Source organism: Odontesthes bonariensis, chromosome 21 (genome assembly GCF_027942865.1).
Source record: "Odontesthes bonariensis isolate fOdoBon6 chromosome 21, fOdoBon6.hap1, whole genome shotgun sequence".
NCBI classification, from domain to species: Eukaryota; Metazoa; Chordata; class Actinopteri; order Atheriniformes; family Atherinopsidae; genus Odontesthes; species Odontesthes bonariensis.
The window spans coordinates 1719453-1745365 of NC_134526.1; the positions used below are offsets into that span (position 1 = coordinate 1719453).

The 25913-nt window shown below is 43.3% G+C and overlaps 1 protein-coding gene and 1 long non-coding RNA gene across 2 annotated transcripts; both read right to left on the reverse strand.

The window, feature by feature from the left end:
* Positions 1-3350: 3350 nt before the first annotated feature.
* Positions 3351-10012, reverse strand: LOC142371846 (uncharacterized). Its single transcript, XM_075454591.1, has 7 exons — positions 9887-10012; positions 9517-9724; positions 8958-9369; positions 5544-5717; positions 5229-5402; positions 4722-4768; positions 3351-4595 (listed from the first exon to the last, which is right to left on the reverse strand). The coding sequence occupies exons 1-7, from the start codon at positions 9887-9889 to the stop codon at positions 4018-4020; spliced, it is 1596 nt and encodes a 531-aa protein (XP_075310706.1). The 5' UTR covers positions 9890-10012; the 3' UTR covers positions 3351-4017.
* Positions 10013-10992: 980 nt separating this feature from the next.
* LOC142371100 (uncharacterized) lies at positions 10993-13905 on the reverse strand. The gene is made up of 3 exons (XR_012767965.1): positions 13811-13905; positions 11196-11306; positions 10993-11111 (listed from the first exon to the last, which is right to left on the reverse strand). It is a non-coding gene; the product is annotated as an uncharacterized LOC142371100 (long non-coding RNA).
* Positions 13906-25913: the final 12008 nt, after the last annotated feature.

The following is a 25913-nucleotide window of genomic DNA, read 5'->3' on the forward strand; positions in this document are numbered from 1 at the left end:
GCGAGGAAAATAAGAAATGACAGTTGCTACGTTTGTTGTTTGACTCCACATGCTATTAATGATCAACCAGTGTTGGTACCTGTTCCTATTGATTCTGCTTATACTCTAGCTACTTTCTTTACAGACCGTCAACAGAACCAGCAGGTGGAGGTCATTTTTCCTTGGGTGAGGAATTATACCGTAAGGCAAAAAAGAAATGTTAGTAGATTCTTTATTGAGACTAATTCAACATGTGCTATTACAGGAACTCTGTATAGATTTCGGGTTTGTAGGAATCCAATAAGAGATCCAGATATTTGTATAGCACAGGAAGAAACCACACCTTATTTCCTGGGAAAGACGGAAGGTTGTAAAACTATTATACCTGCTTCATGTGCCTTAATCAACAGAAATAAATCCAGGCCATGCTCTATCAGGACTAATCCTTATACCATTTCAGGATCTTCAGTCCCAGTTCCCTATGTGTTAACTCTTAATCTTACAGCTTTACCGGATGGAAGTAAATTGTATGGTTATGCAGGTAAATTAATCCCAGTCTTTATTATTATTTATCCTAGTAGAGATGGGTACTCGTGTCCTAAGAACATGGTTTGGATGTGTGGAAATAGATCATATTTGTATCTGCCTGCTGACTGGTCTGGAGTATGTTATTTAGCTCATTTACTCCCTACTGTCACTACTTATGATTCAATCACACCATCATTAGAAAGGAAGACGATGCTTAAACGGCAAAGGAGAGCTAGGATTCCACACTGGAAAGGGATTTTGGGGACACTCATTCCTAGTTTTGGTGTAACTGAGGAAGGTTTCACTTTGCTGACTAAGGAACAGCAGCAGGGCAACGTAGCTTTAAATGTGGTCATTGCAATCACTGCCCTACTATAGTTCAAGGTAAAACTTTCGAAGATACACATAGTCAAAGAACATATGAGATACAGCATTTTATTAATTGTAAAACAACATTTGTGATTTATAAACTGGAATGTCCCCTCTGTAATGTTTTTTACATCAGCAGAACCAAACGCAGGTTACAAGATAGAGTCTCAGAACACAAGTATGCGATTAGAACAAAAAATGAGAACTATCCAATGGCTCGTCATTTCAAAGACCAGCACAATAGTAACCCTGCTATTTTAAAAGCTATAGGTATTGATCATATACCACAAACAATGAGAGGAGGCGATAGATTAAAACAATTAAACCAGCGAGAGAGCTACTGGATCTTCAAATTAAAAGCTACTTTATATCCGGGTTTAAATGATGATTTAGAATATTGTCATTTTCTGTAAGCACAAATGTTTACTTTTATATGTGTATTACATGTTTGTTTTTTGATGTTCTTTGATGTTATCTAATACTTTGTTATATTTGTAGAGACTGCAGAATGAGGCCCCCTGCTGACCACCATTGATATCTCTGTTTGTTTTTCTGTTTTTTGTGGATTACCTTTGTTAACAAGTGGTTTGCCATTGGCTAATTGGTCCCAACAACACACCTGAGAACACTAATGGAATGGATGTAGGCTTCATGCCGAAACGCGTCGAAGTGTTTTTAATCATGTTTTGCCCATAAAATAAAGGCATTTTAACTATTAAGAAGATGAGTGCCTTGGTATTCTACAACTTTTGGAATGTTGTACTTTTGTTCCTGATGTGTCTAATAACATGACTAACATCCATGATAAATTACAGGAGTTGCTGACGACTCAACAGAAAGAAAATATGGGTTCCTCTTGGGATCCTTGGTTTTGGTTTATTACTAGAGGTGGGACCTCCTGGTTAATAAAGATTGGAGTAATTATTTTCTTTTTCTTTTTGATTTTGCTGTTTCTTTCGTGTTGCATTATTCCGATGGTTAAAGCTATGGTAATGAGACTGATTAATGTTTCCATGCTGAAAGTTGATACGGATGTAAACTTGATTTCTGTTTGTGATGATTCTGCATCTGAGAGAACGGACTGCATGGATGAGGATGGGTTTTATGTGGCCTGAAGATGCTATAATGATGTAATAACTCTAAACTGTTTGGGGAGTTAGGACTGATGTTTAGCATTCTTTTGGTATATATGAAGTTAGAAATATTCTTTAACATTACTGTTCTCATTATTTCAGCTTTATTTTGTTAGTAATCTGAAGGACATTAGGTCCGGGAAAGCAAAACATGAAAACAACACATGTATTTGTATATATATATTTTTTAGTTTTCATTTTAATCCTTGTGGTTTAGGACGAGGGTTTTGTAGAATTTTATTTTATTTTGTGATTATTTTGTAATCAGAAGAAAGGACTGAGATGGAAAAATTCTTATGTTGACTTCCCTCTGACCCATTCACCCTGTGACCCTTTTGTTTGGTCATTGAGGGAAAGCAGATTTTTAATCCATCAGGGGGAGGTTTATGGTTGACACTTTCTGGGGAGGTTAGCTCAAGGGAGTAATAAAGGGGCACCTCGTAAACTGTGTTATCTCAGATTCAGAACAGAGAAAAGGGGACAATTCATTCTTTGAAGATAGCAGCCCCCCCCCCCCCCCGATTGGAGTATAAAAGGAATGTGTGTGATTCTCCTCTTCTCTCTTTTTCCTGACATTTTGCAGACAGGAGACTGTTCAAACGCTATTTGCCTTTGAATAAAATATAAAGAAAGACAAAATCTGGATTTTCTCTTATTATTATTATGAGTAGTCTTCTTACCCACTTTGATAAAAAAAAAAAAATCCACTTCATTAGACACTGCCTTACTTGGACATCTTGGTAAGAATAAACAAAAATAACTTTAACTTTAGCCTGTTTCTTGTTTATTGTAACTGCCAAGAACAGGAAAGCCGGAGCTAACGTAAAATAAAACATATTTTCTGGCTTTCTGGCTGAGTAGCCAATGAGTGCCCTTTATATTGAATTATACCGATACATAGGTTACTCTACATTTCAGTCAAGATATCAACCAAGAAAATGCCAAGATTAATAGTTAAAATACAATTACTGGTTTATTAGTTGGTAATCTCCCTTCGGGGATCAATGAGTCAAACGAGTACTCGCTTTCTCATTGGCCACCGTCACATCTGAGATACAATTTATAAAAATTATACATTTTCATCAATAAAGTGAAGTTTTTAGATAAATAATTACACATTTTATCAAAAAGTCTAAAATCATTAAAAAGTCTAAATGTTCAGATACTAAATAAAATTTAATGTAAAACAGAAAATATCAAAATGAGTTTTGAAAATATTTATAATAAAAAATTCAATATTTCAAATACAAAGTCAAACATTGTGAGACTGAATTTTAGAAATAATGATGTAAAATTTTGTAAAAATGTCTGAGATGAGAAATCAATAGACACATTCGGATAGAGAAGTTCTAAGAACGCAGTTCTAAGACCATCTGCGACAGCGACGTGTTACTTTAGCGCCACATTCAACAACAAAACAGAACAAAACAAAACCTGCGAAAAGTAAGGAGAGAAGAATAAAACACCACCAAGAAGCTAACATGGAGAGCGGGGCGGCCACCGTGTTCATGATCTGCATGATGGTGATATTAATCAGTCTATAATGGCACATCATCAGGATGAACCCCGGCTGCTCACCAGACTTCTGCTCATTGCAGCAGAATCAGTGAAGATCTGTCAGCAGGTTGGAATTCATCTGGGCTGATGGCAGCTCAGTGATTCCTCTCTGATGTCACAGTTTGTCACATGTGCAGCAAACTAACTGCAGCTGACATCAACTGAATGGGCTCAGCTGAAGTGAGCTGTGGAGAAACACAACCTGCTGATACTCAGTGTGAAGCTTTGACTGGAAACACACAGAAAAACAACATCCTGGAAGAATGGCAGCTTCCATCTTTAAAGGACCGGAAGAGGAAGAAGTTTCCAAGGAATCATTTAGAAGAGTTTCAAACAGAAACTGACTGAGTCCATGAGTCTGAAAAGGTGTTTCTGAGTGAAAGAGACAGACATGAACAGACTGAACTATCTGTTCAGCAGGGATTCTCTGACAGGAGGACACTCTGTATACTCAGCACAGAGAAAACCAGGAACCAGGTGAACTGAACCCAAACCCAGGATGCAGAGGTTCTTCAGTGAATGTGATGCTGAAGGTGTGGAGGTGGATCAGTGTGTCAGAGGAGACTCTGTAGAAGGACAGAGTGCCAGCAGGACGGTCCACATACACTGCTGCTCTGTTACCGACGGAGGAGGAGGAGGAGGAGGAGGAGGAGGAGGAGGAGGAGGAGGAGGAGGAGGAGGAGGAGGAGGAGGATGTTTCTCTGTTATTGTGCCTCACAAAGTAACCAAACTGATCAGAGCACCTCAGACTCCAGGACTGATCATTGCTTCCAAACACACACTCTCTGTCTCCTCTCCTGCTGATTCTTCTGTAACTGACTGATATATAAACTCTTCCTCTCCACTCGACCTCCCAGTAACAGCGACCAGTCAGAACATTTCTACACAGCAGCTGAGGCCAGACATCAAACCTGTCTGGATGATCAGGATATGACTGAACCTCCTCCACACGTGTCACCTTCCTGTTGTTGTCAGACAGTTTCAGTTTCCTGTTCACTGTGTTTGTGTCGATTGTGAGTCGGCAGGAATCTGATGGAGAGAACAAACACAGTTCAGCTGCAGTTATTGATCTATCATCTGTTCACTTTGATCAATGAGTGATGTGACAGTGTGAAGATGGCTGGATGTCATGAATCAGATGAAGAACACACTCACACTTCCTCAGCCCTGGTGTCAGCCATCGTTCTCCAGCAGGCTCCACCCTGAAAGGAGGAGGGGGGTCAGAGCAGCACCGTCTCTTTCAGCATCAAACATGGACATTACATGGCTCTCACACACACACTGTTCTACACTGAGAGAGATGCTGACTGCTCATGAGGACTTCTCACAGCCCCACTTCAGAAACACAGAAATGTCCCTTTAACTGGATGAATAAAGTCTCTGAATCTGCTGAATATGTTTCCTTACAGGCTGAGCATTAACCAGCAGATGGTTGCTGGTATGTATGTTTTCTTTGGGGCCCATTTATCTGAGGAATGACACGATAAACCTCCATCATTCTGACAGATCCACGCTGTTTTAAGGGGACACCGGCTAATGCTGGCAGACATTTCCTCCTCCTCCTCACAGAGGTTTGCTCCTCCCTCGCTGCTCGGCATCACTTCTAACCAGCTGATGAGCCGGTTAGAAGGGAAATGATTAAAGCAGCAGAGCTCTCCATACCTGAGAGTGTCCAGCCTCCACTGTGGATCCTCCAGTCCAGCTGAGAGCTGCTTCACTGCTGAGTCTCCTGGATGGTTGTAGCTCAGGTCCAGCTCTCTCAGATGGGAGGGGTTGGAGGTCAGAGCTGAGACCAGAGAAGCACAGCCTTCCTCTGTGATCAGACAGCCTGACAGGCTGCAGGAAACAACACAAATGGCAGAAACTGAGAGAAAAGACTCCAACAGCAGACACCATCCTGAACAGGTCAGCTGTCCATCCATGACTGTAAAGCAGAATTAAAATGATCAGCAGCTGAACAGTTGAATGAATCCTGACCTGAGAGCTTCCAGGTTACAGTTTGGACTCTGCAGTCCAACAGACAGCTGCTTCAGCCCTGAATCCTGCAGGTTGTTGTTACTCAGGTCCAGTTCTGTCAGGCTGGAGGACTGGGAGCTGAGAGCTGAGGACAGAGCTGCACAGCTTCTCTCTGAGAGGTTACAGCCGCTCAGTCTGAGGAGGGAATAACAGGAAGAGAATTAAGTTATGTAGTTATTCATTATTCAAGTTAAAGATATTTGAATGAATAATTAATGATTACATTAATCCTAATTATTTGGTGCCAATGCCAAAGGCATTAGACACATATTACTCTTGTGTATATATAATATTATTTTTCCGTTTCCGCCCTATATTTTGACGGCTAACCAGTCTAGCACCGATGGTCCGACCGGCATAAAAAGCACACCGCTGCGCAACGACCTCGATCGGTGTGCTATTACGTTTGGCTCTCATTAGTCGAAAGGAATTCCGGCAAAATGGGAAAAAGTGGGAAAATTGTGGATGGGAATATGCATTGAAAATGAAAAAAATAGGGTAGTTTTTGGCAGTTTGCGCAGACCTCATTCAAAGTTTATATGACAGGAGACTCTCGGCTTTAACTGAACTAAAGGTTTTTTTGATACATCATACAGCTTTAACACAACGGCAGTTTACGTTTTAGGAAGACTACATCTCAGCTGAGGTGTCTCTCCCAATCAAATCCCCACTCTTATTTCGATACTGCACCAATTCCTCGAACAAATGTCTCTCATGTCCAAAATATCTGTCTGATCTGGACAAATTTTACTTCAAAACGTAGGCATTTTTGTCCTTTTTCACCCAAAGTCACACTCATTGAGCTCTGCCACACAGATTTTTTACAAATTGCCTCTGAGCCCAGAGGTCGCCTCTCCATTTCTATTATAAAGACATAAAATTCAGGTTAAAAATTATTTTTAAACTGTCATAAAAAACGAGCCACACATAGTAGCCAAATGAAAATTACACCGCTGGCTTCTGACGGTTCAAGAATTAATTGGATAAAACTTTTACTTTTTGAACAGCGACCGTTTGTTTGAGACTGTCGAGTGCAGTCAAAATTATAGTGCGATTTTAAGAGGCCATAGTGAGCGTACATGTCAGTGACACAGACGAGCCGCACCTGTTCCTGTTACCGGGGCAACGCCTTGTTAGCCTGCTCCTGTTACCGGGGCAACGCCTTGTTAGCCTGCTCTGTTCTCAGACTGCTTATGAGGGCAGAGCCAAGATGGCTGCCCTGTTATAACAGCTTCATGTTATAAATCTGATCTGCTTTTCATCTTTAAACTGATAGTGAGGGGAAGTTTGAAAATACCCACAATGCAATGGGAAAATGCATTGAAAAGCACTTACCGAGGCCATTTTGAGCAATAAAATCTTTATTTTAAACAGGACCTTGATAAAAATGATATTACTGTCTTCATCAGACCTATCTTAGGACAAGACTATCGATGGAAAAATCAATTGAAAAGCACTTAACGAGCCAAAAATGCCAAAAACTGCCCTATTTTTGAGGCCTCATAACTCAGCCATACGACATCACAGAGACCTCATTCAAAGTTTATATGTGACAGGAGACTCTCATCTGAAATTAAGGGTTTGTTGCTAAGGCGGGCCGTAGATTGGCACCCATCAAAATTTCTTCAGAAATTTTCTAGTTATATATTAAAGTGTTGCCACATTCTTGCAGCGTGTTTCTTTCCTCTTGATGTAAACTGATCTGATGGAACAGTTTGCTGTGAATCTGTGTTTTCTACAAACTGAAATTATCTGAGACATAACTCAGTTATTTTCTCTCCTTTTAACAAGTAAACAGAGCATTTAAAACATATTTATCTCTATAATTACACAGCTTTGTTGGAGGCTTTGACCACTGGCAGCAGCCTCAGAAGAACCTCCTCTGAAGCAGAGTATTTCTTCAGCTCAAACACATCCAGATGTTGTCCTGATGACAGTAAGATGAAGCCCAGAGCTGACCACTGAGTGGGAGACAGTTTATCTGTGGAGAGACTTCCTGAACTCAGGGCCTGTTGGATCTCCTCCACCAGAGAACGATCATTCAGTTCATTCAGACAGTGGAACAGATTGATGCTTCTCTCTGCAGACAGATCCTCACTGATCTTCTTCTTGATGTAATCAACTGTTTCCTGATTGGTGTGTGAGCTACTTCCTGTCTGTGTCAGCAGGCCTCGTAGGAGCCTCTGATTGGTCTGCAGGGAAAGACCCAGGAGGAAGCGGAGGAACAGGTCCAGGTGTCCATTTGGACTCTCTAAGGCCCTGTTCACAGAACTCTGATGGAGATTTTTTAGTTTTTTGTGTTCTTCCATGATCATAAGACACTGTTTTAATTGTTGAATAGCATCTTTTAAATCATCTGTTGGTTTTTCTTTCTGCTGATTGACACCAGATCTAAAACCGAACATAGAACTAAAAAACGGTAAAGAAAAAGATCTTTGTGTCCTTGCAATTGGAGCTTCAGCACTTATTTCTGTTTTACTTTCAGACTCCTCAGACTTTGATTGTTCTCCCATCAGGTTGAGTCCAGAGTTGCTGAAGGTCAGATGCACATGAAGAGCAGCCAGAAACTCCTGAACACTCAGATGGATGAAGCAGAACACCTTCTCCTGGTCCAGCCCTCTCTCCTCTCTAAAGATCTGTGTGAACACTCCTGAGTACACTGAGGCTGCTGACATATCGATGCCACACTCTGTCAGGTCTGATTCATAGAAGATCAGGTTTCCTTTCTGCAGCTGCTCAAAAGCCAGTTTTCCCAGAGACTCAATCATCTTCCTGCTCTCTGGACTCCAGTGTGGATCTGTCTCAGCTCCTCCATCATACTTGAGCTTCTTCACTTTGGCCTGAACCACCAGGAAGTGGATGTACATGTCAGTCAGGGTGCTGGGCAGCTCTGCTCCCTCTCTGGTGTCCAACACATCCTCCAGAACTGCAGCAGTGATCCAGCAGAAGACCGGGATGTGGCACATGATGTGGAGGCTTCGGGATGTCTGGATGTGGGAGATGATCCTGCTGGCCTGCTCCTCATCTCTGAACCTCTTCCTGAAGTACTCCTCCTTCTGTGGGTCAGTGAACCCTCTGACCTCTGTCACCATGCCGACACAGCCAGCAGGGATCTGATTGGCTGCTGCAGGTCGTGTGGTTATCCAGAGGCGAGCAGAGGGAAGCAGCTCCCCCCTGATGAGGTTAGTCAGCAGCACATCCACTGAGGTGGGCTCTGTAGCATCAGCCAGGGGCTCCTTGCTGTGGAAGTCCAGAGGAAGTCGACACTCATCCAGACCGTCAAAGATGAACACAACCTGGAACTGTTCAAAGCTGCAGATTCCTGCTGCTTTGGTCTCAGTAAAGAAGTGATGAACAAGCTCCACCAAGCTGAACTTTCTCTCTCTCAGCACATTCAGCTCTCTGAAAGTGAATGGAAACATGAAGTGGATGTCCTGGTTGGCTTTGCCTTCAGCCCAGTCCAGAGTGAACTTCTGTGTTAAGACTGTTTTCCCAATGCCAGCCACTCCCTTTGTCATCACTGTTCTGATTGGTTCATCTCTTCCAGGTGGGCCTTTAAAGATGTCTTCTTGTCTGATGGATGTTTCTGCTCTGCCTGCTTTCCTGGATGCTGCTTCAATCTGTCTGACCTCATGTTCATCATTGACCTCTCCGCTCCCTCCCTCTGTGATGTAGAGCTCTGTGTAGATCTGATTCAGAAGGGTTGGCTTTCCTGCTTTAGGAATCCCCTCAAACACACACTGGAACTTCTTCTTCAGAGCACATTTAACTTTACGTCCACAAAGTTCTGAATGAAGACAAGAAATAACATCAGTAAACAGACATTTCAACCCTGTACAGAATGAGTATCTGAACATCTGCTGTTCTGTGTGCTGAGACATCAGTAAATGTGTCATTTATCCAGCAGGTTAAACCTTTAGAGGAATCCTCTTACTGCTCTGCAGACGGTCAGCCAGCTCCTCCTGCTTCATTCTCCTCAGGAAGTGAACTGTGATCTTCACTAATGCCTCTCTGCTGCTCCTCTGCTCTTCATCCTCACCCTCCCTCTGACTCTCTAAGCATTCTGGGTCATCTGGACTCAGAGCCTTCTGCATCTTCTTCAGCTCCTCCTTCACAAAAGTGAGCATGTTGTCCTCCAGCAGCTGGAACAGAAAACTATATGAATGAGCCGATCAGACTGAAACCATGGAGCCAAACATCAGATCCATGTTGGACACACTGACAACCCACTGGTCTACAGAGTGCAGCATGGAGATGGCTGTGAGCAGAACAGATGGGAAAGTAGTTGTTGTACATGTACAGACCATAAATATGGAGTCCAGCTGTGTTTGGTGCTGCTGGGCAGACGGACCACTGGGACCCTCTGAGCTCTGCTGGTCCACTCTGTGGAGGAATCATGAAGAATGAGCTCACATTGTGTCTGTCCACACAGAGAGCAACACAAGCTGAAGCTCCATGAAGGGATGTGTGGATGTGAGCAGTGAACGCAGCCATAAAGCAGCTGATTAACTCTGAAGCTGCACATCATCAGCATCTGTGTTCCAGAAGATAAGAGCTCAGTGTGTTTCTAACAGTGGGAGGAAGCTGAGGTCAGATGAAGCAGTGTGAGGAGGAACAGAACTGTGTGAACAGACAAAAGATTTGTTTCTTTGTGAGGAGTCCAGCTGACGTGTTGGTTGGATCGTAGCTGTAGTTTCTAAAATACAACAGAAACTTCAGTCTGGAATTAGTTCATTGGTTTCCAAACTTATTGAACAGAAACGAGTCCAAAGAAATGATTTCAGAGTCTTCACTGACCAACTTCTTTGTATTTAGAAAACAGAACCAAATGTAGAACCTGATGCAGCAACACTCAGTAAAAGTTGTTCTGGAGTCACGGAAAGACAGAAAGTTTACAGAATCTACAGGAACAGCGTTCTGGAAGCTTCTCCAACCAGCAGGTTACCTGCTGACAGGTGAGGGTGTCAGGATTGGGTATAACAGCAGCATCCACCAAAGGTTCGGTCTCTCCAACAAGGATAATAATAATAATAATAATAAAAAATCAAATTTGTAACACACTTTTCATTAGCAAAAATCTCAAAGGATGGGTCAGGGCTCACCGCCTTGGGCCAAACTCCATCAGAGAATCATCAATAAGTTCAGCAAATATTTCTCAGAGTAAGATTGTAAAGAACTTTGGTCTTTCAGCATCAAAATGTTAATTTTACCCCCTAAAAGAGACCTATATTAGCATCCATTCTTTCCACTTTGACAGTTTGACATGTGAACATGAAATGGATGTGAATCAGAGCTCACATTAAACACAAGTTGGAATAAGAACTGTTCAAACTGACTCTGGTACATTTTACAGTGTTACACCATTTACACACAGCTCACCTCTGAGACCGGGAACGTTGGTCTGCTTTAAAGTTAATATAACGATCATTTGACCCGTCGCTCTGCATGGACACACAGCTGGGTTCAGGTTCAGGTTCAGGTTCAGGTTCAGGTTCAGGTTCAGGTTCAGGTGCAGATCCAGGTTGGTTCCTGTGAATAAAGGTGGTTTGGTGATGTGAGCGCTGAGCTCTGACATGGAGAAGAGTCATGGACAGTTAGAGATGGTCACCTCACCTCTGAGCTTTGCTCCGACTCTCATGTTCCCCACACAGAGAGGTTTTAGTGTCCTCACACTGATCCATGCTGCTGAACTCACATCAGCTCACACACACTTTCTACCTTCATCTGCAGAGGAAACACACATCATTCATCTGCACATCAACTCACATCCTCTTTTCCATCATCTGTGCTGTAAAAAGATCAGCTGCTCCTCCTCTGATTGGCTCTGATTCTCTGTTTCATATCAGTGTCAGCTGAATGCAGTCAGACAGGAGTGCTGAGGCAGAGGAAGCTGCCATCAGCTGCTGTACTTCCACCACCTGTCCACTAGAGGGAGGCATGGAGCTACAGCCCAGCACACACCTCATGATCCCAATGTGATGATGAAGGATTCTGTCAGTTTAGTTTTCAGAGGACTTTTTAACAGCAAATACAAACAGGGACAGATGTTAGATCTGAGCTGTGTGAGGCTTTTAATAAAGCTGATCAAAAGTCTAAATACTGAGAAAAAGGAGCTGAAATAATTAAATCAAAACTTGGGAATGCATTAAAATTCATGTATAATGGGACAAAAACAGCCCTATTTGGAGGCCTCATAACTCAGCCATACTTCATCACAGAGACATCATTCAAAGTTTTAACTCGTCAGGAAAGACTCAACTTTAACTGAACTAAAGTGTTTGCTGATATATTGTAAAGCTTTGACACAACAGCAGTTTAACTTTTAGGAAAAACCAGGACTCCTCTCACTCTGCTGTCCTGGGGTCTCACACTCTATTTCTACCAGCTCGATATTAATACCAAAATCACTCAAACAAACTTCTCTCACGTCCAAAATGTCTGCTGCACCCAGATAAAATATACCTCAAAATGTAGGTATTTTTGTCCTCTTTCATAGCCTGGGAATTCCCATGCTGCTTTGCGCTCGATTTCATTCTCACTGCAAAGTCAGCCTGGAAACCACCGCCCTTATTTTTGCCAGAGTTTGGGAACCAATCACAGAACGGGGGGGGGGGGGGGGCAGCAAGACGATGACGACGTCTATGCGCTACACCGAAGCTTGTAGAGTGTTAATCCAACATGACAGCGGACACAACGTTACCGTTCGATGCAGCCTTAGAAAGTGTTTCGGAGTAGATTCACCCTAGGGTCATTTGAACCGTGACATCCAGCCAAGTAGCCCACCCGCAGTTTTTTCGATATTGGCTGAACATCAGCTGAGTTACTGAGTTATCCCGAATAGCTTAGTACAAGCGCTAACGGACCCTGACAGTATCTCCAAAATTACCACACTAAAATCACATGCCATGACACCAAACTTCTACAGTAGTACATATATGGTCTGTACTCACAAAGCGATGCATTTGGAAGTTTGTACATAGTCCAGGAGTTTATTATTATCAACACAAGCCTGATAGCTTTTCTGCTGCTAAAGCTGCTTCGACGTCACTTCTGGGTGCTTCAAAGTAAGATGAGGGTTGATCTACTACTGTAGACAACAAAGCAAGGCTGCTCAATTTCTCCATTATTAAAATAAATTCACAACTCTACAACATAAAAATTCATGTAGAATATAGCATATAGGCCTACTTTGTTGTCAATTTAAGTAGCTTAGAGCGCAAGTTTACTTTTATTTTACTTTTTTTTCTTCTTCCTCGTCGAATTTCTGTTGTTATCTGTTATAAGTGATACAATTGGCTATGAATCGCGCGCAAAGCAGCATGGGAAGAACCTGACGTCATTTGATAGACATTCTTAGCGCCCAATAAACGGCTCTAGGCATTCGTAAACCACGCCTCAAATACGAGAAAATGCAAACCTAGTTCCCAGACCACCATCTCATCGAGATTGTGGACGCGTCAGCCAGGCTACCTCTTTCACCCAAAGTCACCCTCATTGTGCTTGGCCTCACGGTTTTCTCTCAAATCACCTCTGAGCGCAGAGAGCGACCACTCGGGCTGCCATTGACGGCCATTATAACCAGGTCACCTCATCTCCTTATCAAATCAATGTGAAGGCTGTTTTTAAAACTGCCATTAAAAAAATACCGTAAATATGAGCAGCATTAAAAATACACCAGTGGCTTCTGCCGTCCCTTCTGGCGCTCACAGTTGAAGAATCTTTCAGATATGACTTATAGTTTTCGAACAGCGACTGTTTGTTCGAGGCAAACATTTCAGTATTGAACACCAAGGTCTCCCTGTCAGTCAGAGATCCTCTGCTCTTACACACACAGCTGTCTCCATAGCAACTAATGACACAGCTGACCCTCCTTATAAGGGCATAGCCAAGATGGCTGACCTGTTATAACAGCTTTATGACAGCCTCTGTGTTATGTCTGCTCCCATTACAATGTGACTATAAAATGGCCGCCATACGTGTCTGTACATGACACATCTGTCTCTCCTTTCAGATAATAATCACCAAACCTGTTAGAAAATGGTAGTAAATGAAATAAACAAATGAAACATAAAAATATCACCTGCTCATCATGTTGATTGACTCCAGTAAATCAATAACCATGTAGATTTTTCTTCAACCACAAACTGATCAAAGTTTGTTCTGAAATAAGAAGTGAACATGTTCTCCAACATCACAGAGCAGAAACAAACAGGAAAGTTTGAACTTACAGATTGTTCAGAGCTGAAGAAGAAGAAGACTCTCCACTCGACAGACTGAGACACAGGTGAGCTGCTTCCTGGAACCAGTCAGAGCCGAGTCCACCTGTGATGGAGGCGGGACAGATAGAACCTGTCTGACCTTTGGAGTTCATGTTAAACACGCCTCCACGTTTTTGAACAACAAACTCTGAACTTTGTACTGCAGTTCTGTCTGAGATTCAGTGTAAATTCCCCTGTATGAATGAACATGGCTGCCTTTGCATCAGAACAGGTGTGTTCAGGTGTGCCTGCTCTGTTCTCAGACTGCTTATGAAGGCAGAGCCAAGATGGATGCCCTGTTATAACAGCTTAATGTTATAAATCTGATCTGCTTTTCTCCTTTAAACTGATAGTTTTTTTGTTTTTTTTTCTCATATGATTTATGGGGTGACCTCTGGCCTACTTGTGCTGTTCCTGATGGGGGGGTGGGGCATTGCTTCTCCCCGCTGCTCGGCACGTCTTGACTCCCGGGGCGCTTGCCCAGGGGCACTTGGGCGTGCCCTGGCCCACTGCGCTTGGCTGTCTGGGGCGCCTGGCCCTCTCGGGTGTTGGGCAGGGCCTCTGTCGGGGGGTTCGGTGGCGCTCGGGCTCGCGGGGGCCGGTTCCAGCGCGCAGCCCAAGTCTGGGTGGCAGGGGCCTGGCGGGGCTTGTAGGCTGCCGCCTCTGGTCACTGGGGGGCCTCTGCCCGATGCTTGTGGAGGCTCTGTCCGGGGGCTTCCTCTGCTGTCTTGTGCTCTATAAATAAAATTGCCTTGCCTTGCCTTGCCTGTCTTCTAAGGGGAAGCGTGGTTGTCCCTATGATGGGCTTCAATAAGTGCGTTCAACATCGGTAGGCAAAAGAACTTCAGGTCACAAGAAATCATGAGTGCATTTCCTTCCAAAACCAAACAGCTAAGAGCAAAACTAGTGCTAGAGTAAGTGCGATAAGTCAGGTACCTCAGCCTCTCACCCACTGCACACCAGTCACAGTGGGGTGGGGATGCAAACCCTGGTTCGGGTAGGGGGTAATGAAAATATAGAGGGTGCCAGTGGTGGAGGAAACAATAAGTGCGTAAGGAACTAGGACGGAGCAGGGTAGTTTTTCCTGAAGAGGTGGGTTTTCAGCCTGCGGCCAAAGATGGGCAGCGACTCAGCTGTCCTGACATCAGTCGGGTTCTGTGCTCCTTGGGGGCTGTTGGTGGCCTGGGTCTGGGGGCCCTCTCGGCCTGCTTCTGATTGCTGGGGGGGGGGGGGGGGGGGGCGGCCCTATACACTGATATTTAAGCATGGTTATTATGTGGGACCATCTATGTGTATTGCATGTTCATGCACACATTCACACACATTCATTAGCCCAGTAGCATGCTCACTAAGCAGTTGTTGTGTTGTCCTGTGGTTTAAGGTCATCTGTATCCACAGTTTGTATCTGTATTATATGAGATTGCTGCTGCTTGTGCTTTTTTAGTTTGTTAGTTTGTGTGTTTGTTCTCTGCTTGTCTGCTCACAGGTGCTCCTGGTGCCTCTAAGGTTGGATTCCCCACAAAAGCCGTGAATCATCTTCAGTTTTGTTTTTACAGGTGTAGCAGCTGGTTGTCTGATTTTTCATTTTTTTTTTTTTATGTTTTATGTTTGTCTCTTCATGTTTCTGTTCTTTTTTTTCCCTTCTTCACTTTCCCTCTTGACTGCTGGGATATGGCTGCTGCCATAATGCTGGACAGGACAAGGGGTTGAAAAAAAACTGATAGTGAGGGGAAGTTTAAAAATACCCACAATGCAATGGGAAAATATATTGAAACGCACTTACTTAAAAAAACTCAATGAGGCCATTTTGAAATTTCATAAAAGCTGTATTTTAAACAGGACCTTGATAAAAATGGCATTACCGTTTTCATCATAACTGTCTAAAATTCAATGGGACAATCAATTGAAAAGCATTTAACGAGCCAAAAATGCCAAAAACTGCCCTATTTTGGAGGCCTCATAACTCAGCCATACGACATCACAGAGACCGCATTCAAAGTTTATATGTGACAGGAGACTCTCAACTTTAACTGAACTAAAGGGTGTGTTGATAGGGCGGGCAGTAGATTGGCACCCATCAAAATTTCTTCAGAAATGTTCTAGTTGTATTATTATTGTCTGTGTTATGGACAACATATGATCTAATCGGTGAATGTGATGTTATTATGTGCTTAAGAGAGAGAATCCACCTTAATAGAATATTGGCGAGGCCAAACATTCCAACATTCCCTGCAGGCCACGCAGCTCAGATGTCACAAAGTGTTGATTGGTCTAAACCTGGGATGTCGTGCCCCTCGGCTTCATGCTTAAAAGGGAAGGCACAACTCTCATTCGCTCTCTTAGCTCTTTTTCCTTAATTCAAACTTTGAGCTTGAAGTAACTATTTTCCTGATTTTTGCACTATTTTTGCATTTTGACTTTGTTAAAACTTGAAACCAACTTTACTTTTTGTTCTCCTAGTTTCCCTTTTTGTTATTAAGTCTGGTCCAGACACTCGTGGTTGGTTTGGTTCATTTTGGACAGCATCAGGCCCAGTCTCACACCACCTTCACGCAGAGACAAGAAGAGAGAAACCTGTTGGCCATATCTGATCGAATACCACCAGAGGCAGCCGGAGGATCTGAGGGAGTCACATAACAACTCTCCTTCCAACTTCAGATGGTTGGTTGCCAAGGAAACGCACCAGTCTCCGCTAACAACCTGTTATCCAGAAGAGCTAACATCACGTTCTCCGGGTCTCTGCCTCCAAGTAAGGTCTCATATCTTCTTCTCAGACGTGGGGCTGTGTTGGCCCGTGTAAGCTGCTGTCAAAATCAATTAACCAATACTGAACTCAGGGAAGCGAGAGGCCAGACTTACCAACCTGTATCAGACTCATCAATCCATCGTTTACCCCTCCTAGCCATATCTCTCCCTTAACCCGTATTTTATTGTAAAAACTTCAAATTATCCCTGTTACTGTCCTTTTCATCAACTGTTTGCATATAATCTTGAAGTACTGTTTAAATAAATGTTCTTGTAAATGATCAGAGCGTTACATCAATTCTTAAGTGTCGGATATCTCTTCAGACAGAACTTAGCTTCAATGGAGATTTTCCTTATAACTTAAGTTTTTCCTTTCAGAACTGTAACAAAATCAAATGTAATGATATGAAAGGTGGTGCCCCCTAATATCCAGCATATTAATTCATTTTCACATGTAGAAACGCTACAGGTGGCTCACAGGAAACTAAAACCTGAAGGAAGAAAACACAAGAAAAACCAGAGAAACATGCAGAGAGATCTGCAAGAACCCTTTTAAACTGCTGGGATTCTGCTTTTATATCAGTGTTGGTTTATCCAATAAAAGCTACTGAACTGTTTCACTTGTATTTTGTTTTTGATGTATTTTTAAAGGGTGGATATAAGAAACAAGACAAACATCCAGAAGCACAGCTGCTTGCCTCTGCAGGCAAATATGCTTTACAGGCCACAACCAGCAAAGAAGCATCACACAGCAGCCACCTTTGATAGCCTGAGGTGTCAATAATTAATCTATCTGAGCAGTTCAGAGTGGCTTCATAAAACTGAGCCCATCATGGAAACGTCCAGGAATGGGTGGGGCTAAATCCCACAGTCAGATAAACTGTCAGCGTTCATAGGTCGCCTTTATTTCTGTGTTATCTTTGGAGGAAGCAGAATTTCATTTATGACATGTGATACTTGCCTGATGTGGGAGGACAAGGCGTCTGTAAAATGGCACAGATATCTGTTACGGCATTTATTTTGAAAGGTCAGACAGGAAGCTGCTCTTTCTGACTTTAAGGTGGAGATGGAAATATTGAACAGAAATACAGCTGTTCAGAGCACGTTGAGTGACGACTGAGCTCTGATTTCAGATGGGCTGTGTTTGGGCCAAGCTGGGCGTGGCCTCTCTGCTCAGTCTTCTCTTTTTCAGCCTCTGGCTGTCGCTGCCTTTTGACTTATTGTTCAACAATCTGCTTCATTTGTGGCACATGTGCTCTCAACATCTGGCCTGGCCAGGTTAAACTGCTTTCAGACCTCTTTTTTCTTTTCTTTTTGTGTATGTATTAATTATGAGTGTATAAGTGTATAGGGCCACACTCCACAGACCCCTCCCAGCAATCAGAAGCAGGCTGAGAGGGCCCCAAGACCCAGGCCACCAGCAGACCCCACAGAGCACAGAACCCGGGAAGCCCACCGCAGGGACAACCACGCATCCACCCAGAAGACTGCAGAGGAAGCCCCCAGACAGAGACCCCACAAGCATAGGGCAGAGGCCCCCCGGTGACCAGAGGCAACAGCTCACCAGCCCAGCCAGGCCCCCAGACATGGGCCATGAGCTGGAGCCCGAGCACCCCCAAACCTCCCGAAGAGGCCCCCCCAAATACCCATAGGGCCAGGCGCCCCAGACAGCCAATCATAGTGGGCCAGCTCATGCCCCAGTTCCCCTGGCCAAGTGCCCCTGGAGTCAAGATGTGCCCACAGGTGGGAGAGGCAATGCCCCCCCACCCCCCCATCAGGAACAGCACAAGCAGGCCAGAGGACAGCAAGTCCCAGACCCCATCACCCCATAAATCAGATAAGGAAAAAATAGATAATGAAATAAATAAACTAATAATAATAATAGAATAAATAAATAAACGCACAGCACACGCATCCCTCGCAGTGAGCACATCCGGGGCCAGTAGCCCCCCAGCCACCACAGACCCCGAACCAGCAGGACAACCCCTCCCCTCGGCCTTCTGGCTCTTCCATATTTTCTAATGAGCATTCAACCTTGTGGAACTGGGAGCGTGGCCCTCTGGGCAGCCTACATACACAAAGAGCCCCGCCCACCAGATACCCCTCAGTGCTATCACCCCCCAAGACCTAATGTGTGTGTCTGATGAGTAGTGATGTCTAAGGTATAATTAAAACAAGGGCGGGGGGCTGCAGAGTGCAGCAAAGGGGACCACCTACATGGTCCCATCCGCTACACCCCACAGAACACACCCTCAAAACCCTAGGTGTGTGAATGTGTGCTGTGTACAGGAGCCAGAAGGCAGAGGGGTATGGGGGTCTAGAGAGGGCGGGCCGGGATTGGCTGCAATAGGCACCCCCGTTTCCTGGGACCCGCCACAGGGCAGGAGGGCCCGATGTCCACCTGGTCCGGGGCCTGCAGCGACCGTATTCGGGGAGCTATTTGGCAACCAGAAGGCCCCACCAAATATAGAAAAGAACAAAATGAACAAAAAACAAAAACAAAAAACAAACAAACACGCAGTCACTACACACACAGCTGCCCGGGTCTGAGACCCACCATCACCCAGGCCCACCCAAGCTGCCCCCAACAGGTGAAAAGCACCGCCACACCCCGCCGCACCCTAACAAAGAAACACACGGACACATCGGAGATCCCAGAGCAACCAGCCCGACACCAGGACCCGCACCAACCCACCCACACTGTGGTGTGCCCGGGGCAACAATCTCTTCTTGAACTACGCTCTCATGATTTACGAGAACCTGCAGCTGAAGGAGCTGGGCCTCCACCTCCTCATGAATATAACCCGGGTGCTCTGAGGGTTGAGAAGAATCCAGACCTGTGTTACCTGGACTGGTCCAAGATCCTGGACTCGGTGGAGGACCACTTCATTTTGGCCAATAAGAATAAGAGGGAGTGTGGGAACGTGTGTCCCGGCCCAGCCCAGGGTCGAACCCACTGCTCTCACAACACCATCAACGGGCACTTTTGGGGATGATGGTGGTGAGTTGTTTTGCTACCATTTAATGCCTACAAGTTTGAGTCAGTTGGATTAAAATGTAGATGTAATAACCAAGTTACATCTGGCTTTGGCCATTAGAAATTACCTCAGGTATGGCCGAATACCATGAGAGGAAACTGAGGGATTCGAGTAGAAACTCCAAACTCCCATCTTCAGTGTCATGGTTTAACCAGTTTGTCCGGCCCACAAGCAGATACTCTCAGGAGACTCAGGGAAGTTTTAAAAGGTTTAATTTACAGGTTGGAGTGAAAATATGACGAGATAATATTCCCAGAACTCGGGTTGGGGTTCCACACAGGAACGGGTCCTTTGGAGAGAGCACAGAACAGGGTGAGTTTGGAGATGGTTAATCGGATCCAATATTTCTTTGAAGTGTGGCTTACTGGGAGTTTTGGGGTGATCCTCCAAGGGGGCTGCTGGGGTTTCTTTTTCCGGTGGTCCGTGGATTCTTAGGTGGTGTTGCGCCTTAAGGCTCGTGTATACTCTCGCAGCAGTGTGTCGCAGGTATGACGCAGTTATTTTTGATTTATGCCCAATTTTGATGTACGGTCTGCGCTATGTTAATTCCACGCCACAACGCAAGAGGGACAATCACGAACAAGCTAGGATTGTGGGTGTGGTGGGTGGCGTGTTTCTCTTCCGGTTACGGAGGTCATTCAACAACAATGGCGACTGGACGAATGCGCACTTTGATTGAGATGCAGCTGATCCATCTAGAAATAGAAGAAATATTGCTACTACTGGAGCTGGCAGAGAGGCGAAATAATCGTCACGGTTAGCACGATTAGCACGATTAGCATCACCATTAGCCGGTTAGCAAACCAGAAATACGCATAGTGTAGATCGGATGTAGAGTTGACCAATCAGAGGCCTCCTTTCTCTCCTCCCTGCGACGATATCTGCGGCCTGGTTTCCGACCATAAACAGGCCTTCACTTGGGAGCACGGTGGAGAGCGGACAGGATTCAATCAAGACCAAGAAGCGAAGAAAGGGAGTCTGAAGCTGCCAGTCAGGAACTTGGGCTGGGGGTTGACGGGACCTTGTAGGTTTGGTTTCAGAACTCTGTGAACCAGGCAGGAACTGAGGTAACCTTGGAAAACAAGTATAAAGGTAAAAATTTGCAAGAGATTCTCTAGACAAACGTAGGGGCTTGAAGTTCCCAGATATGGCAAACACCCAGGCACTGGTTCAGAGCCAGCGACTCTAACAGGCTAGACAAAATCATAAGGAAAGCTGGCTCTGTGCTCGGACAAAAATTAGAGTCACTGGAAACCGTGGTGGAGAGGAGGACACGGAAGAAGCTGTTATCCATCATGGACAACAAACAGCACCCTCTCCACCACACAGTGGACAGACAGCGGAGCACCTTCTCACATAGACTGCTTCAGCTCCGCTGTCGAAGGGACAGATACAGGAAATCTTTCCTGCCACATGCCATCACCCTGTACAATAATAGTTAAGTGTCATTATGGTATCTCAATACCATAACTGCATAACCGCACAACTGCATTGTTGCACTTTGATGTACATATATTTTTATTCATTTATTTTATAATTTATTTTGTTTTATTTTATTTTATTATATTTCTATTCTTATTCTTATTCTTATTCTTATTTTTACTGTCTGTACGCTGCTAATGCAAAATAATTTCCCAGCTGGGATGAATAAAGTAGTTCTATTCTATTCTATTCTACTGGAGGACTGGCAGCATGCTCCTTAAATGCTCCTTCCTGATGAGGGATAATAGATCGCAGGTGTGCCTCGTTGGAAGGAAGAACTCAGCCCACCGACTCCCTGGCGCCATCTGCTGGATAAAGAAAGCACAACACCTTCCGGAGAACCCCCAACATTCAGATGGTTGGTTGCCACGGAAACGCAGAACGCTAGCCTCCGCTAACGATCTGTTACCCAGAAGAGCTAACATCACGTGCTCCGAGTAAGGCCTCATATCTTCTTCTCAGTCGTGGTGCTGTGTTGGCCCGTGTTAGGTGCTGCCAGGATTAATTAACCAATACTGAACAATTCTTATCAGACTTCCCCATCCATCGTTTCCCCATTTTAGCCATATCTCTCTCTTAACCTGTCTGTTATTGGGAAGCCTGCAAAGTACCCCTGTCACTGTCTTTTTATCAAATGTGTGCATATAATTTTGAAGTACTGTTTAAATAAATGTCCTTGTAAATGACCACAGCGTTACATTCATTCTTAAGTGTCGGATGCCAACTCAGACAGAACTTAGCTTCAGTGCAGATTTTATAACTTTAGATAGTTCTCCTCTCAGAACTATAAAGTGGGAGGTGGTGCCCCTTTTAAATGAATATTTTGTATATTAATTCATTTTCACGTGTAGAAACGCTACAGTTGTCAGACATCAGATGTTTGGTTGGAGATTGATCACTGTTATTGATCACTGTTGCCTTGCATGCATGCTTTGACCTAAGGGCCCAGATCAGGTATGCTTTTCTCACTTTTCTTCTTAATATTGTTTTGTAATCATTTTCTTTGCTCTGAGCAGTTTTGGAATGTTAATGAAATTGTTCAGGATCCTTCTTGTTTTACTTTGACATAAATTAGGCCTTTAATCGTGCAGTTCAAAGCTCTGTGCTTCACCTGCTTAGAGCAGCTCTGTCTTCAGTATATCCTGTTTTACTTAAGCTTTATTTCTACCTTCCAGTATGTGTGGCGTGTAAATGTGTGTGGGTGTATGTGAACGTATAGCTGAGTGTGTGTGTCTGTGTGTGGCCTTGGTTTTCACTGCTTTGTTTTATTTGCTTCTATCTTGTGAAGCACTTTGTGCAACATTTTCTTGGATGAGTAGTGCTGTATAAATAAAGGCTGATTGATTGATGGATTTAGGGCACCAGATTAAAAAACTTGGGGGATCTCCCATGGAACGTCTTCTGATGAACCAAAAACACGTGATTACAACTGTTCTCACAGAACATTTCATTCATCCCATTCACATCCTTTTTCTTTCAACCCACATGTTATGACTGAGCACAGATCGAATGGAACCATAACATCTTGTTTCTCAATAAATTGCATTTGAAGTGGGTTGTTGCCATCTTCCATCTTTTAGCCACCTGGTGAGGAGTGGTGGGGAGAGAGGCCGTGTCCAGATTACAGTTGTAGTTCTTTGTCTATTGAGCTTTTAATGTTTGACTCTCCCACCCCAGGAGGGGTATGAAAATGAGCAGAGTTATTGTAACCATTAGTGTTACTGCTGCTGTGGTCCTACAGTTTAGTCTCCAAAGTGATGTTTTTCTTACTGGTTTCATCGTCAGTGGTCTGTTCAGAGTCTTAGTCCCCGTGTTCTAGTCTTTGTCAGTAGCTGAGGTTCCTCAGTCAGTCTGAACCTCAGTCAGTGTTCTTTCGGTGGGATCTGGAGCATGAGTACAGCGAGTCTTGTGGCTCCAGTTACTCAGTCTGTCTCCTGCCAACCATACCTTTACACAATCCGGTGTAGCTTCAGCTACCCTGTATGGTCCCGTTCACAGAGGAGAGGACCAGTCACGTTTGTTGACTTTCCTTAGGACCCAGTTTCCTACTTCACCAGGTGAAGTATGGCGCTCCTGTTCCTTAGTGAGTATTTCTGTAACCTGCTGAGATATACTCATCACCGTGTTATTCAGTTGTTTCACATATTTACATGAGTTTTCATACTGCTGTAGAACAGGGGGTGAGCCTGTTGGTGCAGTAGTAAATGGACAGAGTCTTTTCTCCCTGCCCAGGCCTCATGTGGGACAACCTGACAACATTCATGGTGGCATCTGGAGTAAATCTCAGGTTAAATAACTTCATAGGGAGAGCTTCAGCCCAAGTTAACTGTGTCTGCACAGAGTTTGTTGGGCCTTTTTGATGGTTCTTATTTGCTCTTTCCACTCGTCCTTGTGAAGCTGGTGATAGACTTCACCGAGCTTATGTCCAGTTCCAAACATCTGTTCCACTTCTCTTAGTTCTTCATAAGAGAAGTGAGCACCATTGTCTGATCTTATCACTTCTGGTACCCCACATATAGGAATAATTTCTCTTGTAAGCCATTTAATGACTTATTTCTCTTTTTCACTGCTTGCCTTTCAGATGGAGCAGCTGCTGCTTGAGTTGATGGAGGTGTTTAACAGGGCGCCGGCTGAGCTCACTAAAACTTTTCTTATAAACGGATTAATCTTCCTTTTCCAATCAGAGCGGCTCAGACCTCTAATTATTTAAAATGTTCTAAAATTCACTCCTCTTTCTCAGTTTGTTAATCTGGTTGTGTGGCATCTCTTTAACTGTAAACAGCATTTTATTTCTATTTCACTCATTCTATCCAATGTTATTCTGTTTAATTCAACTAATATTTATCTGCAGGGTTAGAAACTGATAATCATGATGATATATTGTTTCACTTGTACGGCTCTCTGGTCACTGTGGCTGTTTTTAAATGCGCCATAAAAACAAACCTTGACTTGTCTTGTTATGACTCAGTCTCCCTGCAGCTGTCTTTTTGTTAATATCCTAATAAACCAACTCATTTAAACCTCTCTATAAAGCACTTTGCTGCTTTGTTAAGAGGGCCTATTCATTATTTCATAGATCTGCTGCAGTTAAATAGTTAAATGATTTAGTTAAATAGTAAAATGGTTTAATGAGATCAAATCTAAATATTGATGATAACTATTAACTCAGAATTGGTGAAAAGAGGCAGAGGAGAAATATTTAGAGCAGCTAAATTTTTAAAGTCAACTTAATATGATCTCTAAAACAATAAAGGCTAACATTTACTGCTTTAAGATGATAACACACTGTTTGCAGGTTAAAATAAATAGATGAATTATTAATAATTGCTCTCGTACAAAACTAAACTTCCATTATCATTGTAAACTCATCAACTAAATAACTATATGGAACTCTGGTACTCTTAAAGTACAGACCAGTGATCACTCAGAGTCTGTAGATAAACAGGGTGAGAGCATTTATGACAAAGAGAACAACTAATAATATTAAATTGGGAACATTATGGCTGAAAAAGCGTTTGGAGCTTTTAATCTCTGTGATTCATTATTTACTGTGATGCTGCTCAGCTGATCTTTAGTTAGAAACTTTGCTCTCAGGCCAAGCCTCCAACTCTGTTGATCTTTTCTTTTTCTCTTATGTAAGTCTCGTATTAGTGACTTCAAAGTTGATGCTGAATAAATATAATTAATTCCTTTCAATGAATTTTGGGATCAAATCCACAAAATGTCTTCAAAAAGATATTTTCTGTCTAATCTTCTAAGCTTATCTAACCCTTTGTCCTCTCTGTCAGGCCCACAGTTATCATGGAAAATATGTTTAAACAAGGACATGAACCTTTTTTATTTCTCTTTTTTCTAAATTCATTTAAATTATTTTATTTGTTTCTCTTTATATTATTTTATGTATTTTTAATGCTTCTTACACTCCCTGCTGCAATGCTTTTATTTTATGTGAAGCACTTTGAATTGTTTGTACATGAAATGTGCTATATAAATAAATTTGATTTGATTTTTGATTTTGATAAATTCTCCGATCATCAATTCCCCATAAACTTTTGCTCGCTTATGTTTAGGTTAGGCTCAAGCTCATGCTGATGCTATCTTGATATTATGCCAAATATGCTTATGACCAGGCTAGGCTACTGCTGGTTTTAATGTTGATGTTAAACTATGTTAGCTTAAGAGGCTTCTGCTCTTAGGTTGGGTTAAAAAATGCTAATTTAATGCTAGGCTAATTTAGCTTGTTGCCATTGTGATTGCTAGTTTGGAGTTAAATTGATATTAGTTTTATTGCTAATACTAATAAATGCTAATTTAGAGCTAGGTTAATGCTCAACCTGTTTTGATGTGACTCAAGCTAAGGGTGTTGCCCTAACTTTTGCCCTAACCAGATGCTTCCAATCGGATCTATTCACAATGACCTTTCACCAATCCAAATGAGACAATAATGCACGTCACAGCTCCATACCATTTTTAATAACCACTAATGTACCCGTCATAGGAGGTGTAGTGTTGGTTATCACTTCTGAAGCAGTCGGTGTAGTTTGGGAACATCTGTTTTTGGTGAGCATCCAATATCATTCGTGCCTCGGCATAAGAAGGAGGCAGCGTTGTCTGTAGGATGTGTCCCTGGAGAAGATAACGTCTTGATTGGGCTTTGGTGTGGTAATTGTGCAGAGGACTGTGCCTGAATAGAGAATTTAAATTCACCTAAAAAACACTGACGAGGAATATTGATGCTTTTTTCTCTTCCCTCTCTGCCCTCATTTTTTGCAATAAGCCTGCTCCTGTAGCTGTGTTGCTGCTTGATT

Bases quoted from the DNA above. Each gene is read 5' to 3' on its own strand.
- LOC142371846 (XM_075454591.1), bottom strand. The intron at 9,370-9,516 runs GTAAGAGGATTC...GTCTTCATTCAG, and splicing joins GGCTGACCGTCTGCAGAGCA to AACTTTGTGGACGTAAAGTT. The intron at 4,769-5,228 runs GTATGGAGAGCT...TCCTCCTTTCAG, and splicing joins TGGAGGCTGGACACTCTCAG to GGTGGAGCCTGCTGGAGAAC.